Source organism: Nesoenas mayeri (assembly GCF_963082525.1).
Source record: "Nesoenas mayeri genome assembly, chromosome: 9".
NCBI classification, from domain to species: Eukaryota; Metazoa; Chordata; class Aves; order Columbiformes; family Columbidae; genus Nesoenas; species Nesoenas mayeri.
This window is the reverse complement of record NC_137557.1, coordinates 18,113,964-18,139,439: the sequence shown is the minus strand read 5'-3', so window position 1 is coordinate 18,139,439 and position 25,476 is coordinate 18,113,964. Positions and strand designations below refer to the sequence as shown.

The 25,476-nt window shown below is 41.9% G+C and overlaps 1 protein-coding gene across 1 annotated transcript; it reads right to left on the bottom strand.

Annotated features, from left to right (window-relative positions):
- Positions 1-1,017: 1,017 nt before the first annotated feature.
- On the bottom strand, positions 1,018-25,042 carry PCCB (propionyl-CoA carboxylase subunit beta; the record flags this gene model as incomplete). The annotated part of the gene is made up of 15 exons (XM_080349800.1): positions 1,018-1,139; positions 2,208-2,301; positions 2,517-2,615; positions 3,142-3,242; positions 5,572-5,679; positions 6,709-6,832; positions 8,850-8,931; positions 12,574-12,694; positions 13,614-13,722; positions 14,059-14,169; positions 15,740-15,853; positions 19,201-19,257; positions 20,748-20,816; positions 23,090-23,209; positions 24,881-25,042. The coding sequence occupies 15 exons, from the start codon at positions 25,040-25,042 to the stop codon at positions 1,018-1,020; spliced, it is 1,593 nt and encodes a 530-aa protein (XP_080205926.1).
- Between the last annotated feature and the right edge of the window lie 434 nt (positions 25,043-25,476).

Below are 25,476 nucleotides of genomic sequence, written 5' to 3'. Positions count from 1 at the left end.
GCACCAGCTGCACCTACCTGGGAAGAGATCCTCCCTGGGAAGACACCATCTTATCTTCCACTTCAGGCAGATGCTTGGGGAGTGAACAGAAGCAGCTGGGGAGAGCAGGTAAGGTAGTTCTCTGTCTTATAATGTAGTGCCATTAATTACTGAGGTTACTTACAACAGACGGGTCGTTACAGAGCTCCATGCAGCTGTTAGTGGTAGTGCTAAACGTGATGGTGGTTGTTACTCACTAACTCCTGTGGCTGTAGTTACAATGCAGCTTCTAACAAGCAGAGAGAGCACAGGGCCCAGGGCTGATCAGTAACATCTACTGCACTGGTTCCTTGCAAGTCTGGCAAATAATCATAGAAAAAATTAGGCTGGAAGAGGCCTCTGCAGGTCTCTGTTTCACCCCTCTGCTGAGGGACAAAAGCCCCCCCATGCTCACAGAGAATTTCTATCCCATCAGAAATGCCCCTTTCCCCACTGTGGGTGCATTGTCTTGTGTCCCTCGAGGTCACCAATACCAACCTGAGACTCACTGTTGCTGCAGCCAGCAGGTAAAAGTTGCAACTCAGGACAGTCCAGCAGAGGAACAGAACAGGTTAGGCTGAGATCAGCAAAGCCTGGATTTCAGTGCACCGAAATGCAAGCCCAGGAGTTTTCTCACTGTGAGGCTGGAGTCAGACTCCAAAGGGTGACCCAGGGCCAGCGCTCAGCGCCGCAGAGGTGACTTCTCAGCAGTGCGAGGCTGCAGCAATGCCTGGCGGAATGAAGGAGCCCAGGCAGCATTTGACCTCGAGCAGTCAGTGACAGCTCCCCTGCTGTGGGCACTGCAAGCCATCTTGATTATTAACCCACCAAAGGGGCTTTACAGAGATAACTGGTAAGACCCCAAATTAGAGATATGTACTACGATTTATTGGTAGTCATTAGCAAAAATCAAAATGAAAAGATATATTTTCATTGTGAAGTAGACAGAGTGTATTTGTTTTCAGAACACTGCCATGGCTTCCAAGCCCCTCCTCACACTCACAGTGGTATATTAGCGTGTTTCTTCCAGGGGTTGGACTGGGTTTTACTAGCCAGCACATCTAAATCGTGGCAGATGCGCATGCGGGTGCTTGAAGGTTGGATGATATCGTCAACAAACCCTGAAAAAAAATAAACACACAAAAAAACCCTGACCAACCATGAAGAGTTTGCCTCTCAGCTTTCTGTATCTAGGATGTAATGTAAATTAGCAAAACCAAAACGGTATTTGAACTAAGCACTTCACAAGTTACAAATTAACTTAAGAAAATAATTTAAAATAGCCTGAAAAAGAAATATTCCAGTGTCAATGATTTTTAAATTGGAAACATTTACTTGTTTAACTTTTGCAAAAGTTAGCAAGCCAAAAATGTTAAGGAGAGGGCTTTGCTCACTGAGTGCTGCACCTGTTACTGCAAAGTTTGAGACTTACCATCTCCTTCCATCTACTACTAATTAGTCTGATTTAAAGGTTCAGAAGTGTTGATCAGAAGAGACATCCCTTGACTTTGCACTGCACAAGGGTGGTGTTGTCTGGCTCTAACAGCTGTAATAGACAGTCTAGTGCAAAACCAGAGGGAGCAACACTGTACAGAATGGTTACAGCTGAGTCCTCCCAGCCCTGTGGCACTGTTAATGGGATTTAAACAAAGTACAAAACCAATCAAGGGAGTAAGCCAGCATAACTGGAAACAGAGCTGAGTCCAGAGGCTACAGAGCTGCCTTCTGGAGCACAGGTAATGCTTCAATGCTGGGAGTGAAATTCAGAAGTAAAAATAGCAGAAGAAATTACTCCAAAAGTGCCAGGGAGCATCACTGAACTGAACTAGACTCTGACCCTTTCTTAAGGGCACTGGTCTGCATCTAGAACTGTCAAATAGATTGTCAAAGCACAGGTACTTCTACGGAGAAGTCAGACTTGTGAGGTGCTTTCTACTATTTACAAAATTGAAAATACGCTTTTCAGTGCAGTGCCCACATCTCACCAGTCTCTTTCCAACTGAGGATGTGTTTTGTGTCTAGATGCATTTTTCCTTTACGTGTACAAGTTATGGTTAAACATCACCTTTCTCAGATACAAATGTCTTGCCTAAATAACTTATTTATTAGCAAAAAGCTGAATAGCTACAAATTTATCTATGTGCAATAGCAAATTCAAACAGGGGACATGATGTGTGAGATAACTGTACCTCTCATGGCTGCAGGAAAGGGGTTTGCAAACTTATCCACATATTCAGCCTCCGCATCTGCCTCTTTTCCTCTGAAAATGATCTGGACAGCACCCTAGAAAGACGAAGTGTGCAGGTCAGTGGCAGAAATTCAGCCCGTACAGAGGAAAACTGCTTTACCAGTCCCAGTCCCCACCCAGTATCTAAGTGTGCATTCCAGTAAGCCAGTACAGGGGAAAGACCAGTTGTCATCGTCTTGCTAGGCCACCTCTGACCCCTGTGAAGGCCCTGCTGGCTGCAGCACAGCACCGAGGGACAGCCTGCCTTTACCTTGGCGCCCATCACTGCCACCTCTGCCGTGGGCCAGGCGTAATTTGCGTCTCCTCTTAAATGCTTGGAACTCATCACATCATAGGCACCCCCATAGGCCTGCAACAAAAAACCAAGGGATTAATTAGTGTGGAATAACCTCACAGTAGCAATGGCTTTTACTCTTCCAAAGACAAGAAGTATACGGAATAGGAGAAACCACGTGAGCATTAAACCTGCAAACAAAGCAGAAGAAAGGTACAACTAGCACCAGCTGTGGAAAAGGAGACTGAAGTGGCAACAACAGAGAAGGATTTGTGTGTGCAAACAGATGGCATGTCCACACCACGTGATGGAGGACAAACACTTGACTGAAAGCATTTCAGGGAGAAAGCAAAGAGCAGAAACGCCATTTCAGAGGAGTGCAGAGATAAGAAGCATGAAGGCACTGAGGTCATACTCTGAGAATAGAAGAAATGGCCTCTTGTAACCTGACATAAAGATGTGTTACCAGATGGGATAAACGGAGAAGTGACAAGGACAGAAAGCAGAAGCGGGACCGATGGAGGAAGCTTCGCAATAACTAAAGTTGCTACTAGTGAAAACAGGAACTCTGAAAGAACACTGCGCAATTGTGCCGACTCACCTTTCTGGTGATGATGGTAATTTTAGGCACAGTTGCTTCTGCAAAGGCAAACAGTAGTTTTGCACCATGACGTATGATTCCACCATACTCCTGAGCTGTACCTACAAACGACAAAAGGGAATTCACAAAAACCCCGTATGTGGTTTGGCAATTGTTGTTTTCCATTACCAGCAGCAAACCTAAAAACAACCAGAGCCACATCAACATCCAGGACAGGGTAAATATCCAATCAATGTTCTCCATAAGATGTTGAGCATCATCACAAAAACTCTCTAGCCAAAAGCAGCATGTATTTGTATGTAAGGTCACAGGCCCAGAACACTCACCAGATGGTCTCTTCCTAGGAATAAAATACAATCTGCAAAACTCCAAATGTGACTAGTGGTAAAAAAGACAACCTATATTCACCTCTCTAGAAATATACTCTTCTAGACCCCCTCTTTTTCTAGATCATACCTCAAGCAGGCCCGGGATACTGGACCTTCAAAGAGACCTCTGCAAGGATTTGCACAGCAGGTGTTCTGGAGAATGGTCCTATGGAGCGGATAGGAATGCACGTCATCCATGTTATAGGACATTCAACCCAGTCCTGTCCCAAGCATGGGCCCAACTGCCTTAACTCAGAAACAGCACTCCTATGTTTATTTCTAGGATTTCTGAATTTCAGACCACTGGATATAACTCTACAATCATTTTCTATAATAGTTTATCCATCTACTGACTTCTGCTTTCTGGAGTACTTTGGGAGCTTTTTAATGGATGATTTTTTTTTTAATGTAAGATTTTTAATAACTTTTTTGGTAGCCTATTTATTTGGTGACTTGACTTTAATGCTTCCCTTCAAGTATACTTGGAGTGTCTAATAATTTGTGCCTACACTTTCAAATGTCTGTTCTCAACTGCAACGTCGCTTTTGGTTCTTTTGTATTTCCCTGCAGCCAGTGGGACCTGCCAAGCCCGCAGCACCTTCCCAGTAGTGGAAAGCGGAACAGCCTGATCCCAAGAAACAGCCTGAACACAGCTGGGATGCTCCACCTGGAAGCTGGGGAGCACTCACAGCCCTTGTCATCTGGTCACAGCTGCCGTTTCTACTTCACACTTAGCACAGAGTAACCAGCCACTTAAAATGCCTCAAGTGTAAACTCAGTTCAACTGTTATTGGAGCTATTTACACTGTCATCCATGGCCAATTAACAAAAACTCTTTTCTGGTCATAGATCAGTCCCAAACTTGTTCTAAATCTGTGCTTTTATCCAGCTACAGCATGTGAATGCCTTAAATGTCATCTCTGTGCACACCTGTTAAATTGGGGGCTATTTAAAGTGTTTGCTCACCGACACTGTGAGATGTTTTGTACACCTCTGTGACCCACTGTGATGGATTCTTTCTGCTGAACGGGGAGATGAGCTGATCACCACCCTCAGCATTAATTACTTAAAATGAAATGTCTATTGCTAATTTATTGATCTTGTCTAACTCAAAATACAACAGTCTAGCATTACTATCAAGCTTCAGTTGTCTTTACTTTTACCTCTCTTTATCTTCCATTAATATACTTTCAAACCAATATTATGCAATATTAAGTTACTACTTTTTTTTTTTGCTATATGGAAATAGCTTTCTCTTGGATTCTGAGCAGCTGTCCAAATCTGGAGTCCTGTAGTGGCCCCTGAAGTGCTAAAGAAAACTAAGCTGCTGCTTGTTCCACGCGAGCGGTGTTGTCTCATTGTTCAAACATGCAAAATACATTGTATTAAAATAAGAACTGCAATGTTGACTAGTGACATTTCAATGCCTTGAGGTTAAACCATGGTTTTATACAATAGTTTTATAGTCCATTCTACGAAAGACTTAGCATATCTGTCAGTATAACATTTATATTCTTCACACAACCTGTTTTCTAATAGGTCATTTTCACATTAACAGCTCCTATAGCCTATGCTGACAAAGTCTCATCTCAAACCTTTTCTTACTGATTCACCCAAAGCTTCTGAATCACAGGCGTTTTGATCTGAAAAATACCTTGGAGCACGAAAGCACCAAGGCCTTCAAAGACACGGGGAGGGGGTTTGTGTACAACTGATTCAATGACAACAAAGTATGTTTTTCCCCCCTTTAACTTCATCCTAAACACTTCAGCATTAACTCATGAACTAGCCCTCTCCACAGGGAAGCTCAGCAAAGCTTCCTGATCTCAACACACCGATAGCAGTATCGATGGCATAGCTACACACTGCAGTTTCTTGCGTATTTCAATACCCTTGTGTGATGACTACCATATTAGATTACAGAGTTTCTCTCCCAAAAAGTGGCATTTTTAAAGCCTGGCTTATTATGTCTACTACAGTAAATGTCTTACAGAGTTTTTAAAATGGGTTTTTAACATCACCACTACCTCACAACTAGCTGAAATAGAATGGCAAGGCATACCTGGCAAAAATCCAGGAACATCCACAAAAGTGATCAGAGGTATGTTGAAGGCATCACAGAAGCGAACAAAGCGGGCTCCTTTCACAGAAGAATTTATGTCTAAGCACCCTGAAGAAAACAGAGTAAGGTGTTAACCATTCCAATTATCTGCAGTGTCAAAAATCACACTGTTTTAGCTGTATTGTCATCTTAAAACAAAACAAATGCTTATCTGTAGATAATCTGATTGGTTTAGAACTAAGATTAGAGTACAATCTATTCAACAGCCACTCATTTCATTTTTTTGACCACTGTACATACAGTTTTCTATCCCCAAAAGTAGCCGTTTCAATTATATTCTTGTAATTTAAAGTATTATTCTGTAATTTCCCTTTACTGATATTTTTTCAGATCAGTCATACTGAGAGGCTAAAGAGTTGTCAATTAAAAAAAAAGTCCACTAATATTTTGAGATCAGGATTATTGCTAAACATGCTGCAAAGTATTTGTGTTCTGTTTCAGTGTCATTCCAAATTACATTATGTGCTGTTACATTAAACCTAAACACATTTTGTATATGAACATCTATCTGAAATATTGGAAATCTTTCTTAAAATTGACAATATCAAATGAAGACTAAAGTAACAGTAAAACCTGCTGTCTAGTATCATATCGCGTTCAGATTAGCAAAAGAATAAAACATCACAGTGTCATCCAGTTTTCCCCAACAAAAAGGCAAAAACCTTAAAACTAAGGAGTAAACATGAAGTCCTAATTAGTGAAAGAAGATTTTGATGCTGTGGCAGGGAGGATGTAGTTTCCATGTTATGCTTAACCTGGTTAAGTGGAGGCTGCTGCCAAACGGGTCTTGTACCCCGCCTCCTTGTGTGCTCCTACCACACCTCTGGTGTCGGACACTGCAACATCACCTTCGTGATCCACTAAAGAGATCAACTGCTTTTCAGTTAAACATGTCACAGCTGTATTTCAATGAGATTCAACACCAAGAAAGCGGTAGAAAAAACACAGAATGAGTGGAGGACCATACAAAACAAACTCTCTCAGCCAGCCATACAAAGCGCTCAAAAAAAACCACAAAAGAGGATGCTAAAACACTGTTAAAACCTTTCACACTGGACTCGCAGAGGCAACTCTAACCTGATGCCACTTTGGGTTGGTTGCCCACTATCCCAACAGTTCGGCCATTCATCCTGGCAAATCCGACAACAATGTTCCTGGCGTAGGAAGGCATGATCTCAAAGAATTCCCTTTCATCAGCAATCTGCAAGGGTGAGAGGCAGACAGATATATGTGTATGTATATACACAAGCAAACACAAATCAGTTGCGTTACTATCAGAACTTTTAAAACATTTTAGAACTTGCAAAATTAAAAAAGAATAAAGAAACCTTTCAGTTGTCTTTGCAGCCTTCATTCCTGGAAGTAACTAGTGCTGCACGTATTATTACAACTGCCACTTTTGCATTCCAACAGAGAAAATCTTTATGACATTTTCTCTGCAGTAGCCTTCTTTCCTAGCTTATAAGAAATCAGGTGTTAAGAACTTCTTTCTCAATTATTGGCAGGCTACACTTTTAAGGAACAATTTCCAGTGATAAAAAGCAAATAGTGCTTTATGGAGCTCCAAAACTCCCCACAACGTGTAATACAGACGGTTTTCTTTGCAAGCTCACTCCATTAGCAGAGGGCAATCCAGCTGCACTGCTGGGTACATCTGCCCCAAATTCACTGCGGGTGAAAGGAGAAACACGTTTATTTGCACCAGACGAGCACGGGCACCACGTCTGGGACCTCAGCCCCTGGCAACTGTGCTTCGGGACTCGGGTTCCAGCGTGTGCTCTGCCAGATCACATCCACCGGGGTAGAACGCAGCATCAAAATTCACTTGTTCAAAGAGATCATAATTATACGTGGAGCAGTAGCGACACCTATACACAGCTGCCTCCTGTTTCCGACTAGAATTCCTTGTTTTCAACTGTTTATGACAACTTTGCCTACGCAGGCTGCAGTTGCCAGTCATTTCTGAGACTGAGGCAAATGAAAAGTTGTGGAAACATTAAGTATTAGTCAAGTAGTCTTACTTCTTTCCTTAATACTTCTCATAGTCTGTGGGAGGGTTTGGTTTGTTTTCTCCCCTAATTCACCTAAGATTTTTTTTCTTAAATGCCACCTTTTCACTGGAAGAGGTAGTACTGACATTCAAAATGGAAGAATCCAGAGATGAAAAACATCCTGAGCTTGCTTTCTCTACGAAAATGAGTCTAAATGCAGCCCATTCCAAACTGAAACCTGTTAGCTGAATGAACATGTGGGGATAAAGAGTCACATAAAATAGCAAAAGGGAGAAATTGGTAAAGATCCTACAAACATATTGGTAGAAATGGAGCTTCACCATCCACCTCAGAGCCCTGGGGCATCGGCCACTCCACACCTGAGTGGTAGAAGCAGCAGCTGGAAATTTTACTATTCAAAACGTGGCCCCTCAGGGTGCTCTACAGGGGGCTGTAACTGTTTCATGTGATTAAACTTCTTTCACAACCATGGTCTCTGCCCAAGTGTTTATCACGTATTAAGTTGTTAATACTGGAGAAGTAAAGTACTCAAAGTCAGGCAAGAGAATTACCAGCATTGCCACTGCTGCTTTAATAAAATCTCCATTATTTATACATTGCATGGCTTTCAGGTTTTTTTTTAAAAAAAGTATGATGTTTGCTTCCCTGCCAACCTCCGAGTATTTGCCTCACTTAATGAAACTTCAGTATCGGAGTTTCCAAGCTTCTGAGTGCTTGACTTGTAATTAAAATAAGTATATTCTTGTATTGTCTGTGTACATAGTGGTCTCTTGGAATAAACAGAGAATGGTAAGTCTTTCAGTGTACTCTATGTAGCTTATCACCTTTTATAAAAAAAAGTGATAGAATTCAAGACAGTTGTAACAAGGTGCAGGGAGGGAAGCAAGTTTCCAAAGCAGCGGGTTGTTGAGCCCAGACAGAAAACTGAATTACAGCACCTTTTGTCTGTACTGTTATGCATGCAGCATAAGAAGATGTATCCTGAAAATAAATCTTAGGATTCCTTTATTCTGCTATTATACAATCTTTTTTTCTGTAGATTACATTGTCCCTTCATCCATGGCTACTACAAAGTTAAAAACAGTAACTTGTGAAGACTAAACAGTTTATCTTCAGTGCCATTGTACTGGTTTCTTTCAATTATTTAGACACAGAATATAAATATATCCGTATTCATTTCAACAATGCTCACACTAGCAGACTTACGGAGTGTATGATATCCAGCATATCGTAGGCTTTAGTAGATTCAGTTGGTACGATCATGTCCAGCTCAGGAACCAAACGGTCACTGAAGAAAACAAATAAACATGAGCAACAGTATTTACAGATCAGATGAACATCCAAGACCAAAAACTCAAGCAAACAATTCCACCTCTCAGAGACTTCATGGAAACTGCTTCGCAAATAATAGGAAAAAAAGCAGGCAGAGGCTCAGCCAGCTGTGCACCAGGAGGACAAAAGCCTGATGAACCCCCTCCTGAAGGAGACAGCTCTTCCGCAAGTACTGCTGCTTAAGAAACCACCTCCTGGAAATAATATTTCTCCTCTTTGATTAGAAGAGCCTAATATCACACGTGGAATATCAGCAAGGAACTTGGGTGCTACAAATGGCAGTCTGCAGAGGGCACTGGAGGCATGTGGGACGCTGTGCTGGGGCACCAGTCAGCCCTGGGGAAAAGGATTTGGTGGACCAAGGGTCAAGCTGCAGAAGAGCCCAATTATCCAGTGGCTCCAGTCCTTAGAGCTGGGCACGCAAAACGATTTCTGCCAGGGCAGAGCAAGGTCCCTGTTACACACCTACATCTATTGAGCACACAGGGTTTAGGAGCTAACATTTACAACTCTGATCCTTTCCTGGCCCACACTGTGCACTTGTGATTTTTGAACACACTTAACCACAGGAAACTTCTCCACTTATCACCCCTGTCACAAAAAAAGCAGAAATTCTCGGGTGGGGAAAACACATGGGGTCTCAGCTTCTGCAGTCTGAGGGCTGTGTTTAAAGCATCTTCATTGTTAACTCTGCTCAACTCAACTACGATGCACGTCATGTGGAGCTTCACATTTAACAAAAATGCTGCCTCCCTGTCAGCCGCTGACACTATTAGTTACCTCCACCTTTGATCGTATCAGCTTAATTAAGGACCTATGAGTGTTTGCATTCACTGTGTCTTTGGATTCACTCGCAGTCCCAATGAGGGGTGTCAATTTTTATAGGTCATCACTGAGAAGACTCCAGGGACTATTATATTTGTGTTATTCCATAACAATACTGATCTATACTGATTATAAATGGCGTTTCTGTGGAGTCCTTATTAAATCACTATTTTAACAATGCTGTGATTTCGTACATTTAAAGCAAGACAACACAAGGCTCTAGACACCCAATTTAAAACTGAAGGAAGTGATCTGCAGTTTGTCAAAATCACGCAAAAACTAATAATGCAAGGCCCAGGGCTGTCTCTGTGTTCCCTCACACACACAGGGCTAGAGAGACACGTCTCCTTGCCGAGAGAGCAAGAGATGCATCTATTAATAGAAAAAACACGATATCAACACTTCAAGTATTTTTTTTCACATGATTAGGAATACTGCATGCAAATATCTTCTTAAAATAACGAAACCTTAATCTGATGAAAGCAACTGATTTTATCATACTAAACCACAAGCCACAAAACATCCTAAACCTTTTTCTTGTCCATAGAGTAGATATGAACGTGCTCTAAGTTCTGCCCATCGTCTGTGGTACCCCAGCGGATAAGAGAAGTGGAAAAATTAGATTATTGCTCTGATAAATTCACAGTGCTGCAGAGTAACGAGCCTGTAACAGCTTGAGACACTCTCACCCAGAGCAATATCGGGTTTCATTCAACAGAAAGGGGAAACTGTACTCAGTTACTAAGAATTTATAATAACCTCCTCCAGAAATCCATATGCATACTTTAGGCTTCAGAGGAAATGAAATTTTTTATAGTCAAAGACACATAAAGGTAAAATCACACCATATAATATACCAAATGCAATTAACTAGACACCCTTCAAAGGCAGGGGACACATTCACCACCAGGCAACTTTGGGACTATAAGGAACCTTCTAACCCTTTAGAACACAGGCCACTGATGTCAAAACTCCAATTGAGAGCAGTTTCAGCAACCAAGGCTGACATTTTTCAACACCACAAAGAACCTACCCACCTAGAGGAAGAAAAAAACCAACCAACCATCAAACCCCACACACTAACCACAACCCACCAGCTGCTGGACTTTATGATGAAGACAAAAGTATGTTACAGTTAACTTGCATTATTCCAGGCAATTTTTTGTGGTATGAAAATGATACAATAAGAAAATAATTACTCTAGAGGGACAGGCTTTGACTGGAGCAGTGGTAGGATCACACAAACACATCAATTCAAAGCAAAAGGAGTCTATTAAGATGTCAGTATGTCCAGATGAAATACTACCAATGTAAGCATTAAGACCACAAATGGGAGAAATATTGGAGATGCTGCTATAAAACCAGGCAAAGTCAACAAATAGATCTGTCTTCACATGTACAAAGACTACTAAATTGAAGTTCTTAGCACAACTTACTGAGCATTTATTATACTGTGATTCTCTAATATTGTAGCTGGTGCCCTGTAAAAGATTGTCTCCCTTAAGAAAATAAAGAACTAATCTCTCATACATTAGTAGCTACAATGCAAATGACAGCTTCTTACAAGAAAATAAACTACCTATTATGAAATACATTGATTAAAAAAGCCAAACAGACTATTGTTTCTATAATGAACTTAAAATATCACACTCAAGTCTATAGAGGGTAATTATCCCCAGTACAGCTTCTTGAATGCTTGGAAAGAACATTATAACCTCAGACACAATCCTTCAAATTTACCAAATAACATAAGGGATTTGCTTTGGTTTGTCACTATCAAACTGGAACAGTCTTCCAGTTTAATAAAATCCTAGAGACCAACATCTTAGCAAAAATTAGGACCACTCTGACCATTCTCTAAAAGCAACTGGCAAATTTATTTCTCTATTAGTGAACAATGTATTTCAGGTACCAGAGCACTGATTTGTTAAATGGATCAAAAAAAACCCAAACCTCCCCAAACAAATTGTTTCAAAGACATTGCAAAGAACAGTGAAGCAGGAAGAGAAAACCTTCCAACTCACATGTGAACATCTTCATGCATGTAAGACAAGACATAGATCACACACATACAAAGAACTGAAAGGAACAACATCAGGAGCAGCTCCCATACCGGAGAGGGCAACAACCTCTTACAGGTTCCCTACAGAGAGGGCTGAACTGGGGGTGCAACTGGATCTCGAGTAAAAAGGCTTTCAAGTGCCCTGACACTCTGTCTTTAACACCACTGGCTCCTCAAACAATGCTGGGCTGGCTCTCTGGCTTTATCTCTTGGAAAAATTCCCTGATTAAAATCCAGACGGTCACTGTTTCTCCCCTCTTGAAAGGACTCAAGTCCGTCCTTTGTTAAGTTGCCAACTACACAAGGAGCCTGACAGACAAGTACCTAATACAGAAAACTTTCTGCCTCCATGTTGCTTCCTCAACTCTAACCTTACTGAGCAGAACTTACCCAACAGACTGACAAAGCAGGGCAAGTTCTCCCCACTTCTGTTCACTACGCTATCTCCTGCCTCGCTTGCTTGTTCCAAGGACTGTCACAGCCCATCTGTACACAGTACTTTTCCCTGCACACCATGGCTTTCAGAAACTTAAATATTACATCTATCAGTGAGCACATACGTATCTACACATGCATATTGAAACACTTCTGATATACATATACCACAATGCAGAACTATCAGCCAAGATCCCAGACATAAAACACTCATTTAGCCAGAGAAACCATGAAATTTGGTGGACAGACCAGACATTTCAGCCAGTTTCCTCTTACCTCGGATCATGGCATTCACAGACTGGAGCTGGATCACGGTTGCTGAGAGGTAAATAATTAAAGAACTCTCGGAGATTAAGTAAAGCATCTATATCATTCTCAAAGGCTCTGTGAGCGACTCCTGGAAAGAAACAGGCAGTTATTTAAATTATTTTGCAAGGTTTCCCTTTCAAGTATGTACCAATAAAGATACAAAGTAGTAACAGCAAAAATTTTTAAACTCAAGGTATTAACAATTGGGAGTTTTAAGCCACCAGATCTGACCAGCTAAAAATATCTAGAAAATGTGTGGCTGTATCAGACTTCCTCCTTAACGGGTCTGGATTGTTGACCTCATATTTAAAATAACGTAAGCTGGTTTATCAGCTGTCACAGACCTAGTTGGATCCCAGCCTTCTGGAATTCAATCCAGGTTACTGTGCTGCACTCAAGCTTTGGACTACAAATTCTTTTATAAATGCTGGATCTGAGCAGTGTCTATGTGTGTGGTTTGGTTCATCACCAATCCAGATAGAATTTGAGATCCCACAGTCATTTTGAGCCTCAAGAAGATTTTGTGAATCACAAAGTTTTTCCAGAGGGCAAAAGAAAAAAGTGTTTCATCTGTCACTGCCACTTGGTTTATACTGAAGAAGTTCAATCAATCATGTTAGTAAGCAAACAAGGCATTGGTAAGAATCTTTCAACCCATGCAAATTTGGACAAGGAACAGAAAAAGCCACAGCACCCCAAGCCTGTTTGCTAAGCCCTGCCCTCTGACAACCTTCCCACTTCCAGAGTCTTTTGTGGATTTGCCATTTTCTCTTCCAAATCCCAGAACTCTCCCACACTCCCACTTTTCCTGTTTTGTTTTCCATTACTAAAAAGTACTGGCAAGAATACCCTATACAGAGTAAGATCCTGTGCTTAAGTAGAGTTTTATCACTTAGACTCAAGTGACACCCACAAGTACAAAAACATGCACTAGACAATCAGCTGTTTCGCTTGAACATCTCCTTTAACGAGCAGTTAGTATGTTAAGTAAAGTACCCAGCTCTCACCAGATACAGCAGTGTGCGTCTTCGCACCCCCAAGCTGCTCTTGGGTGACATCTTCATTGGTAACAGACTTCACTACATCGGGGCCAGTGATGAATAGATAGGATGTATCCTGGGGGAGCAAAACAAAGCAAAAAAACACAGTAAATGCTAGATCCAAGCTGCAAAAGCACCTCAGGAAAACCCCAGTCTCTAAAGACCTTCCCCAAAATAAGGAAACAGTAGAACATAGGGATGAATTTCTTAAAAAACCTTAATGCATGATATTAAAAATCTACAGAAAATGCAGCTATCCACAGGTTATCTGGGAAAGTTATTCTTGACTTTTCGGGGAAAAAAATAACTTAATCCAGATCAGGGGACCATCTCAAAAGAGAACCTTCATGTGGGGTCAGTTTGTGTCTGATCAATGTGACCAGCAGCAGGCCAGGAGATACTCCACCCTTACCTTCACCATGAACGTGAAATCAGTTAAAGCAGGTGAATACACAGCTCCACCAGCACAAGGACCCATAACGAGGGAGATCTGGGGAACTACCCCAGAACACAGAACATTTCTCTGCAATAGGAAAAAAAAAAACAAAACATCTAGTTTCACCAAAAAAAGTGCATCTTTAAGTCTGTTCACAGATTCTGCAAGAATTCACAACCACAAACAGGAGAGGACAGCTTGCTTTATTTCCCAGTAGACAAACATCTGGAGAGAACGTCTTGATGCAAACAAAAGCAAAATAATTCTGTTGCTACTGTTTTGCTTCTTTCTGTTCCCATACATTTGGTTTTATATACCATGCAATGACTGCAAAGGAAGATGGAATGTGAGACTTCAATAGATGCTGCAGGGGCAAAAAATTCACTGAGCCTGGAGTAGTGAGAAGTGCACGCACCTGAAATTTGAACTATATGTACACTATCAGAGGTAGAAGTATGTGTTACTAACCAACTGTGGCAGAGATTTTCTTAAAATCAGATTCCTGCACGAGCTGGAGTTCTACACAACGGTGAATTACTGCTGTACACCAACACGGGCAGCAAGTTGTCCAAACAAATGTTTACCTTGCTCATTGCTCAGCGGGATTAGAATCGACTTCTGTAACTGTTCAACAGCATCATCTCAGATTGCACCAATCCAAAAGACTGTTAGCATCTGACTAATTTGTCATCCTACTGAAAGCACAATTGCATTTACGTTTTGTGCACCTTGAAACTGTGTGGTTTGGTAGCATATAAACCAATGTAATTTCAGTGAAAAAATGAACAGTAGCATGTCTACAGGAAAAATTCTTGCATTAGCCACAGAAATACTGTAGAAATATAAATCTTTCACCAGTCCAATCAGTACTGGATGTCACCAAATGGTAAGGTTAACATTGTACTGCATACTGTTCTTTGAAGAGAAACCTCTGACTTGTATCTTTAAAAACAAAACAAAACAGAACTTTTTTGTTTTCTTTTTTACCCCACAGAACAGGCACTTGGTGCTTCTGATCCAAGTTTCTCAGGTCTTCTTCAAGTTCATAGTATCTATTTACTTTAAGTTCTTCTTTCTGCAGTGGAAATATTTCACCTTTTATCAGCGCTATTGAAAATAAATCTGGTGTGTGAAATTCTTAACAAGTCTGCCTTTCAGAGGAGACACAGAGACAGCTGGTGGTGGATCGCAACCATCAGCCACCTAACAAAACACCCTGTGAACTACAGCATGCACACCTGCCCCAGACAAACAGATGAATACTCGAGAGAAATTACATGCCAACACAGGCAAGCCATATTTTAGTGCGGATCAGAAAGTTATATAATTGTCTGAGGTTTTTTTCCAATTAAGTAAATTGCCTATTCTTTCATTTTTATGACAAAGCTCAGTATACAGTGCAATTCCTACAGAGGTTTTTGTTGAATCACAATGTTTTACAAGGTAAATGGAACTAGGAGGTACAGTAATTTGCCCAAAGGCAATAAGAGAACTCCAGGTCTCAGAAGCCCTCATATATGCTTCTTTCTCCACCAGGTAACGCTGGCTGAAATAGGTGATAACAATCTACAAGTTTATTTACAGAGACTTGAGTAAAGAAAGACTTTATCCACCTTTGTGGGTACCAAGCTCCCTGGTCATCCAGCAGCCCACTTACCAAAAATATATCTGCATAGCCTGCCAAGGACTCCACTCCCTCCTGGATACGGGCTCCTCCAGAGTCATTCAGCCCAATCACTGGTGCTCCAACCATGGCAGCCTGATCCATGATCTAGTGATGAATACACATTATTATTGATTATTCATCTAGCTAAGCTAAAACCCCAAAGCAATCAACTCCCAAAAAGTACATCCCCCAGCAAAATACCCAGACATGTCAGACTGTGAAATGCCTAGAAAGCGCTCAGCTTCTCTTTTACTTGTATTAACTGTCACAGTCACTAACTGCTTATGGGGCATCATGTTTTGATTCTTTAGACTGGAGGCTAAAAGATACACATTTAAGCGCTCTCATGACCTTTAATATTCATCTGCCTTACTAGCTGTGCATCTCCAAACTCACACTGCTTTATCCAAACCCTGTCCTAAGTGACACAATCACAGGAGTTCGAACCAGAGAGGTTCAATCCATCTCTGTTCACAAGAAGTCTCGAATGCACCTTTAACACTCCCTCATGTATGTCTAATAAGATCTTAAAGTTTATTGCAGTGGTGATGGTGTAATCTCCCTAAGCAGTATATTCTAATACTTGATTATCCTTCTTAGTCTTCTCAAAGAACTTCTAAGTCTTTCCTCTGGAAATTTAGAAACATTACTTCTCTCTTGATATACAGTAGATGGAGAGAGCAATTAACTACTTCTGTGCTTCCAGCATCATAAACATTCAAGTACTTCAACTCTCCCTTCAGTCTTATTTCTCTTCATGTTCGACACTAAGCACCCTCAATTCAGTCACCTGTTCTTTGGACATCGTATTTTCTAGACTCCTGATCATTTTGGTTACTTGCCTCAAGATCATAAACCATACTCCAACAGAGGCTTACGTGGGAGGACTGAATTCCTTACATTCCTTACATAAAATATTCCTGCTTATTAGATCCCACTAAAATATTTGCCATTTTCATAAAACTATAGCACACGCATATCACATTAAGATCTGCTTAAACATCAAGATTTGTTTTCACTCCTAAATTATTTTCTGTAAAACTACACACTGTCAGTCAATCCCTATTTTGAATTTCAAGGTTGCTTTCCCTACCTGGCATTCGCCCTTTCAATCATTGTTACCAAAATAATGCCTTAATTTGGACAACCTTTAACTTCTTATGATTTTTAAAACTTCAGTCCTGTCTTTCAGAGTGCTTGCAGCATCAACCATGAATTTTAGATTGCCTAGAAACACAGTAACCATACTCGGTCCCATTCAAATCAACATAATCTTAGCAGTACAAAATCCCAAGCGGAACACAAACTGGTGCTATTACAGCTATCTCTGTATAGTTCTAAAGTGGTTTGTTTCCACTTGCAGCCGTTCAACGTAAAACAGAGGTTCTTCATGCTTTGTGTCTGGATGTCCATTTAAAAGTTGAAATACTGCTGTGGCAGCCACGCAGAATGACTTTGCAATTTAAATACAATCCCACATTTAAAAAGCACCGGTGTGGATTGCAAACAGGCTCTGTGAACCACACGTGGCCTCATTTGCTTATGTGAACATCACACAAGGCATTATCAAATGCCTTATTAAAAATCAGTTGAGTTGACATTTATTGCTTCTTCCTAGAAGGTCTGTTATCTATTAGGACAGATTAATGAAGCAAGTTCACTGACACCTTTTGCTGTTTTCTGGGGATCTATATATGGATGGATTATTTATTTCAAGGCTTTGCCAGACACTGAAGTTCTTCTCAAACACACATCAATATGCACATTCAGACTACTGAAAATTTATTCAGATATTTGAAACTTTTCTTTGCCATATCAGTATTCATAGGGAACATTTCAGGATGCATTCTAAAAACACTTTTTTTCATCTTATGGACTCAAAAATTGTCTGGAAACACAACATCACAGACACACATATGTACCTAGGCTATAAAGTGTTCCCCACCACAAGTGGGCACCTATTTCTCAAAAGAGCCACACTAAATCTCTGCTGCTTGAGGGAAACCATTACAAGCACTTAATGTGGTCTAAAAGACCACAAGGCTCTTCTGCAGCAGTACCAGGCAATCTGCAGCCCAGATCTACTTACCTTGGAGCTTTGCCACATGATGCCAAATACTGCTACCTCTCTGCAACTCCAGGAAAAAATCCCAAACGAAATTATTACCACCAAAGGAGTGGATCCCCAGAGATGTCCAGCTAAGGGAGAGCAACTTCGCTTCCATGTTCTATGGTACTTTACACCCCTTAAGGCCCTGATAAGGTTTGCAGGAGCCACAATTGTCTCTCTTAGAACAGATTTCTGCTTCCCAGAATTCGGCCCAACAAGAAAAACTAAGAGAAATGACACAGGTACCACACCGCCCAGCCACTCTTTTTTGAGCTCTCCACTGTCCAGGTTACAGCTTCAAAGACTCTGAGCCACAAAGCAATTGATGCATCCAGAGCCTTCAGCCTCTGGATGCATCTGCCACTGATGCCAATCAAGAACTGTACAAACTAGGAAGTGCTCACACTGTTTTCTAGTTCTGCTACCAGCACTGTTGCTGCTTCTTTAGAAACAAGAGATCAAAAAACCAGCAGAAATCATCCCATCATTCCAGTACCATTACCTCCCTCTCTAATACAGACACTGCAAAGCTCCAGTGTGAACAGGTAATATCAAGACTTCGTAAAGCCAAGCAGTTACTATCCACCTCAAAGCCTTTATGTTTTCTAGTTTTACACACACTCACTGCTGATGAATCTATGCCAAAAAGTAGTTTTTTCCATCAGAAGAAAAGGCCATGTGCACCAAAACCCTTGTCCCTGATTGCCTAGTATGAAAATTCAGGAAGTTTTCATCAGCACGCACCTCTGAACACTCATGCATGGAAAAGTTTTTGTCTTCCCCGATGGGATTCAAATACCAGCTTTTCCAGTGAGACAAGCAGACAAATGAGAATAAATAGCCACAAGTGCCTGATAACACAAGCTCGGAGTATCAGGGTGACCTCCAAGTTGTATAGCTGTTTATCTTCAGATTGTTTAGTGTTACATTTGCTTTTTTATAAACATGACACATTTCAATAGCACTGTTTATAGGAAAAAGTTTCAACCAAGTCATTTCATGTTTCTCCAGTAGACAATAGCTAGTTAATCTGTATTTGCACTTCGCAAGTCTCTCTTGTGTTTTGTAGCACAGCAGAAAAAGCAAGTTAATTTAAACAAAGTGAGTATTACTTGGAAAAGCTCTCTTAGACTTGAAGAGCTTCCAAAGGGCTCCCCTCTGCTCACCTCTGCCTTCAGACCTTAGCTGACAGGAGGAGACAGGCATTTTCAGGTTGCCATGACATAGGCCAGTGTCCACTGAAGTCAGTCACAAATCATTTTCTCCAAATTCACTAATACAACAGATTGAAAGAAAAGGACATTGATAATTTTTTGTTTTATTTTCTTCTATGAAGTATTACCTTGCAGATCTTCTGGGCGTGAGCTCCAGATAAACTGCCTCCAAACACAGTGAAATCCTGGAGAGAAAACAAATTTTCAGATTAGGGAAAAGAATAATTTCAGTAAAATGTTGCAAGTGAAGAGTATAATCCTACAATGCTCTGTATTTGGTGTGCTGTTCCAAACCAGCCTGACTCCCTTACTGCAGCCTGCAGATCAATCCTGTTCAATCCAAGCCTTTACAAGCAAAATGATCTTCTATACACATTTGCCAGTGGATTCTACGCTAAAATCGCAAACATACTGCACCTCATTTGCCTTTTTTGTTTTTCTTCACAGAAACATTATCTCTTTCAACAAAGACATGCTCTTCTTTCATGGACATTACCAATACTGGAGCAGTCTGGAAAAATTTCAGCTGTGAAAGTCTCGCTGCAAGGGGCAGCAGTAAGATAAGCCTGCAAACAGGCAGAAATCAAAACCTGAAAATATGCCATCATTATGTATTCATGAGTTATGCTTCAAGAGTCAATTACTCTTGTATGGGTGCTGCAGGGACTGTATCAGCTAAACCTGACTGCTGGTGCTACCCCTGGGTCAGAGCAGTAACATCTTGAACAAGCAACACGAGGCCCTGGGACTGATCCAGAAGAGCAAGGGGATATTAACACCTACTGGTACCAATGGAGCCCAGAGCCAACTTCTGGTGAGCTGCTCTGATGCATTCCTGAGTCTTACTCTCAAAAAAGCCCTAAAAACTGTGTGGACAGAGAACAATGGGACTATGACTAGTAGTTGAACCAAAAAGGAAGGAATGTCTCATACGGCAGCTCGATTTGGAGCAGAAAAAGGTCTTTATGTATAAATCTTTTTTTTTTTTTTTTAAGTGTATCATGAAGGGGCACATTTAAATTATTTTAGCATAAAAACTGCCCTCCACTTGTGTTCTGCTAAAATTAAGGTCTGTATTCAGCTCCTATCTTATGTTCAAGGCCCACGTAACAGTACCCTTCCTTGGAAGAACTACATATCCAAGAAAAAAAGGCAGGGTATGCGACTTGCTCGAAGGTCACCCAGCAATCATTTTGGCCATGACAGCAGATGGAACAAAGGCTACTTTGTGGCCCAGAACAGAGAAGCAGTTACCAATGATGGGAAAGAAAGCCTTTCTTTCATTGCATTAAGACTAAACAAGATAAATCTCTACCTCTGCTGTTTCCTCTAAAATATTTTTAATATAAAAGTATATTTCAACATAAAAATTATATTTTATGTATTTATATGCTATCACAACCCCTTCAACATTCCCACTGGCTCTATATTCATCACTTGTTAAACCTCACCCCTGTGTACAATTGCAATTCTTGCCCAACAAAGTTTCAAGAAATGCTTTTCTGCTTTTTCTTGTCTGAAGGTGCCCTGCTTCCTCCCATGGGAGGTTATGTCTATCACATGCTCATAGATAAAAGGTAAACTGGTACATTACTACACAGCCACACTGAACCATGGTGAATTTATTTCAAAGGATAAGTTTATGCTATTTAAAAAACAACAGGGAAAACCATACCTGACTGAAAACATAAGCCAGTCTCCCATTAATCCGTCCACGGCCAGTCACCACACTGTCTCCAGGATACTGCATTAACAACAAAGAGACTGATTAAAAATAATAACTAAAAAAGTCAAAGTAGCAATGACATCCACTAAAAAACCCACAGACTTCTATTGAGTACTAAGTCAAAGCAAAGACTGACTCTCCAAGAGGACTGGTCTTCCATGTTTGCAACAAGGGCTCCGCAAAGATTTCCCCCAGCCATGGAAAGGAAAACCAGACATAGTACCACATAGTAGTTGTGCATTGGTGTAAAGATTAGTGATTTCTGCAATTCCCTCAAATTTCAGCACATCTGGAGTTAAGGCAAATAATGTCCTTAGAGACAGGATATACTTTTTATCAGGACCAGGACTGATGTTTTAGAAAGAATAGACACAACACAGAAACCTGTCTTGAGGTACAGGAGATAAAGGGGAAAAACAGCCCTGGAAAGATCAAAAAACATAATTACAGTCACCACAAATACTTCAACTTGACCTGTCCCATTTTTTGCCCTGTAAATAAGGGAAGAAGAAAGAGCTGGAAGAGGAAACAGAGGCTGTGAATCTTAAAATCTGCTTATCTATGTTGTCTCACTTTTTAGTAAAGGAAATAAATAGAAGTCCTTCAAGACAACAATAGAAAAGGAACTTCACTGAGCTGTCATAAAGGAATTCCAAGCATTTAAGTGCTTTTTGCTGTTTGGTACAGGAAAAGGAAAAAAAAAAAAATAAAAGTATATTGTGCGCTCTAGGGGCCATTTATGCTCAAGGTGATCTGCTCTCGGGAAGGTCATACCAGTCTGATGACTTTTCTCAGGCTGCACAGACAGCACTGCTACCAACTCTGGGCACACAGAACAGCAGGAAACGCACCTGTAGTTGCAGCCACTGTCTCACACAAATGCCTCCTAAAAGCTCAAGCAGCCCACAGAATAGCCTGGATGCGAGGTCCAAGTCTCCCCCTACTTCCAGAAAGTTCCAGGAACTCAGAGAAATTCAATGCTAAACTAATATTCCAGCTCACTGGCCACAGTTAGGTCATCTGTTGTGAAACTGAGCTCTGTAAACACAATCTGCAGCTCACTCAAAGGTGAATTCTGAAGGACAAGGAAAAAATTAACCCTCTTGTCACTCTCAGAACTTTGCTGCTCCTCTTGTCTTTGAAACCAGCCATTTGTTATCAGCACTGTGGGATGCAGCATTAAGTAGTACGATGAGAGGCAACACAGCACTTACTTCAGTCTGCTGGGGAACAGTGCGAAAAATTACTTAAAAGAAAAGATGTTTGCTCCTACACTCAAAGTAGAGAAGGTCTAGCACAACATCCTTCCCACAACCAGGTCACATTAGTCTCCTGGCTACTAAAACGAAAACCAATCCTCCACCTTTGCCAGTTCTCAAGGGCCCATGGGATCCAGAGGATGCAGTCCTGGGACTTGAAGGACTGAAAACTGATGGACTGGTTTGATTACCACATAAACAGAAGTTGTAGTTGTTGTACAGTTGCACATAGTGAGCAGCTTCTCACTGTACCCCAAACCGGAATACTTCACAGCAAACAGGGCCTTCTGCTACAGGAAGATTCACACTGAACAGGCATATCTGCACCAGCCACCTACACATACCAGCAGGTTCCTTGCTCCTTTCTGCATCAAATCACAACCAAATACTTTTCCCATGTAGTGATTTATCAGACATCAGTGTTATGGCAAGACACTCTGGAGAGCCATAGATTTTGCCTCCATGTGATGAACCTCATGTGCCATGTTAGTTTAGGATACAAGGCCATGTATCTGAAAACTGCGTAAGCAAGTAGATTGCAATGTGCTAACAGACCAGTATCAATGCCTGAATTTCCAAACGTATCAGATTTTAAGGCCCTAAGGGTTTTTTTGACTCTATAGTTTGGCAGGCATAAAATAGGGATTTAAGTTATTTCATCCTGTAACTCTAATGTTACCTGTAGGGAGGCAGAAGTATCAACCTGTATTTGTTCTTCATATCTGACTTCATTGACAAAGTTGTAACAACAAAGTTCTCCAGCCTCTTCTATTATTTAAAATACAAATCTAAGACAATATCTAGGGAGGTATTTGAACTAAACAGGTAACCTTACTAAAAAGGTATCAAATTTAGATAATGGAAAAGCAAACCATGTAAGTTGTTAAATGGAAACTGAAAGTAATAAAAGGAAATTTACAAAACAAAACAGAAAACAAAAGAAATTACATGTGAACAGAAGAGCCTATTTTCAATCAGCCGGTTGGCTAAACAGCAAAGAACATATATATAAAATATATGATATAAAAATACCTTATTCTTATCAGAGTCCATCCCAAAGTCAGTACATCTGTGTTCCACAAACATATCATATTCGTCAAAGCTGTCAGGGTCCAACAGCAGAAGAATTCGTTCTCTTGCTGTTAGCTTTCCCTGAAAGGGAGCAAGCAACAATTAATACAGCCGTCAGGTGCTTCTGGCTCTGCACTGGACATAGTTTAATCAAACACAGCCTCACTTGATCAGCTATGTGTGGCACATTAAGCAACTGTGCGTCCTCAAAGCTGGAAATAGTCTACATAGTGATTATCCTCCTTAAAAACAAGCATAATGCAAGCCAGACTTTGAGAAGAAGGCTGACTATTGGAACAGCACTACTGCGAGATAAAGGAAACAATCTGAGAGTCTTTTTAACAAGATATAATAGCATCACGGCTATTTTTACCAACACATTTAAATGCTGCTATTAAGGCCTTCTATTTTTAGGCATGGCACCCTTCCACAGCTAAACCAGTCCATACCAAGAGTTCAAGCCTCAATTCACCATGTTCGATATCTCACTGAGGCGAATGAGAAGAAAAAGGAAATAAGACCACCTGCAGGGATTTTCCGACAAAACCCCTTTGCTCTTTTTTTCTGTCAGACACTGGTATAGGCAAAAGTAGTGTCAGGGCCAAGAACATAATCAATTGACCAGATATGCATGTCCTTTGCTCAGTACTAATGATGCCATGCCGTAATCAATGGCTGCAAAGTTCAAGTTATCTTAACTTTTCAATAAAATTTGTCATTTCCAACTCAGGTAAGTATCTGTCCATGAAGGTCAGGGCGCCTGGGTTGAATTATTTAGGAGATAGTGTGATCACAACTCCATGTGATGTTAAAACATAGCTCAGCTTCTCTGCAAAACTTCTGAGTAGCGGGTCCAAAAGTTCATTAAAATCAACAAAAGCAGGAAAGACTAATGTAAGCTGTAGGTTCACTTTATATAAAACACAACATAAGACATATGAGGCCCCTAGGCATGCAGAAATGCTTGCAGATTGGTATGTCAGTGTCCCAAATGTAACTCAGTGAGCCTGTAACTCTTTCCAGATGTTGCATAAGGATGGATGGGAAAGTGCTGATAGGCAAACTGATCATTCATGTGCATTGCTATTGCTATCTCCTTGATGCCTACAGCCATCCTGGTACCACTAGGGCCTTGCTCTAAACAGAAAAGACATCCCAGCAAGAAAAACTAAACAGAAAGACACTTGTCATTACCCTCAGCATTGTCTAAATTCTGAACAGAGGCAATAGTCTAAAAATGCAGCTGCTGTCATCCTTCCCATCTGTCTTTTCCTCTGCCTTACTTCCACCCTTTGAGCTCAGCTCAAGATCAGATTGGATTTGCAACAGCAGCCTAAAAAATGAAGCTGTGCTGGACGGCAACCTAGAACTTATCAGCACATGATAGAAGTTTCACCTTTTGCCTATGCTACCCCTCACACGTGCACCGCGGCCAGTTTCGGTGACAAAGCTGATGTAAAGGAAGATTTCTCTTTTTTTCGCCTGCAGTAACAGACAATACAGACTTTCATGCCGCTTCACTAAAGCTCCCCCGCAAAACGGCTTGTGCAACTGAATCGCAAAGCCGCCCCGGACTTCGGGCGCTTTTCGCCCTACCGCCCCCACAGCCAGCGGGTCTCCGGGGGCCCTGGGACCACCCCTCCCGCCAGGCAGTCGCGAAGCGGAAACGCGCCGTTCCGGAGCCCGGCGGCGGGTTGGCCGGGCCGCCGCCGTGGGGCCAGCGGGGCAGGGGCTCTCGTCCCCGCGGCTCACCCGCTTGTGCTGCGCGTCGATGCGGGCCTGCCCGCCGCCCAGCAGCGCGGCTCGGCGCTTCTCCTGGATGCGCTGGGGCACGGGGGGCGGGCGCGCCCCCGAGGCGGCCCGGCACAGCCGCGCGCCCCCCGCCGCCCGCCGCAGCACGCGCAGCGCCGCCATCTCGCGAGCCGCTCGGTTAACGGCGCCTGCGCGAGGCGGCGCTCCGGCCCGGCTCCCGCCACCGCCGCTGGGTTGCGGTGGGAGCGCGGCCGCAGCTCGCACGGAGGAGGGGCCCCGGCAGCCCGGGTGCTGCCCTACTCGAGCTGCCTCCCGCCCCACGGCCCGAGATTGCCCCGGCCCACGTGTGAACCGCTGAGAAACCAGCGCGAAAGCGCTGCCCCGCCTCCATTTCCTGCTGTGTTGTGATATTGCTTGGGCTTTGCAAAACCAGCGTTGCAGAACGGGACGCAACAAGCAAAAGCGTTCAGCTCTGGAGATGAGCTGCCCTATGCAAGTGCTATACACGATTTGTTATGAAAACACTGTCCATGTGATATACTCTCTATCTTCACATTAACAAGCAATCTGGCCCTCATCAGCACACTTTCATAAGG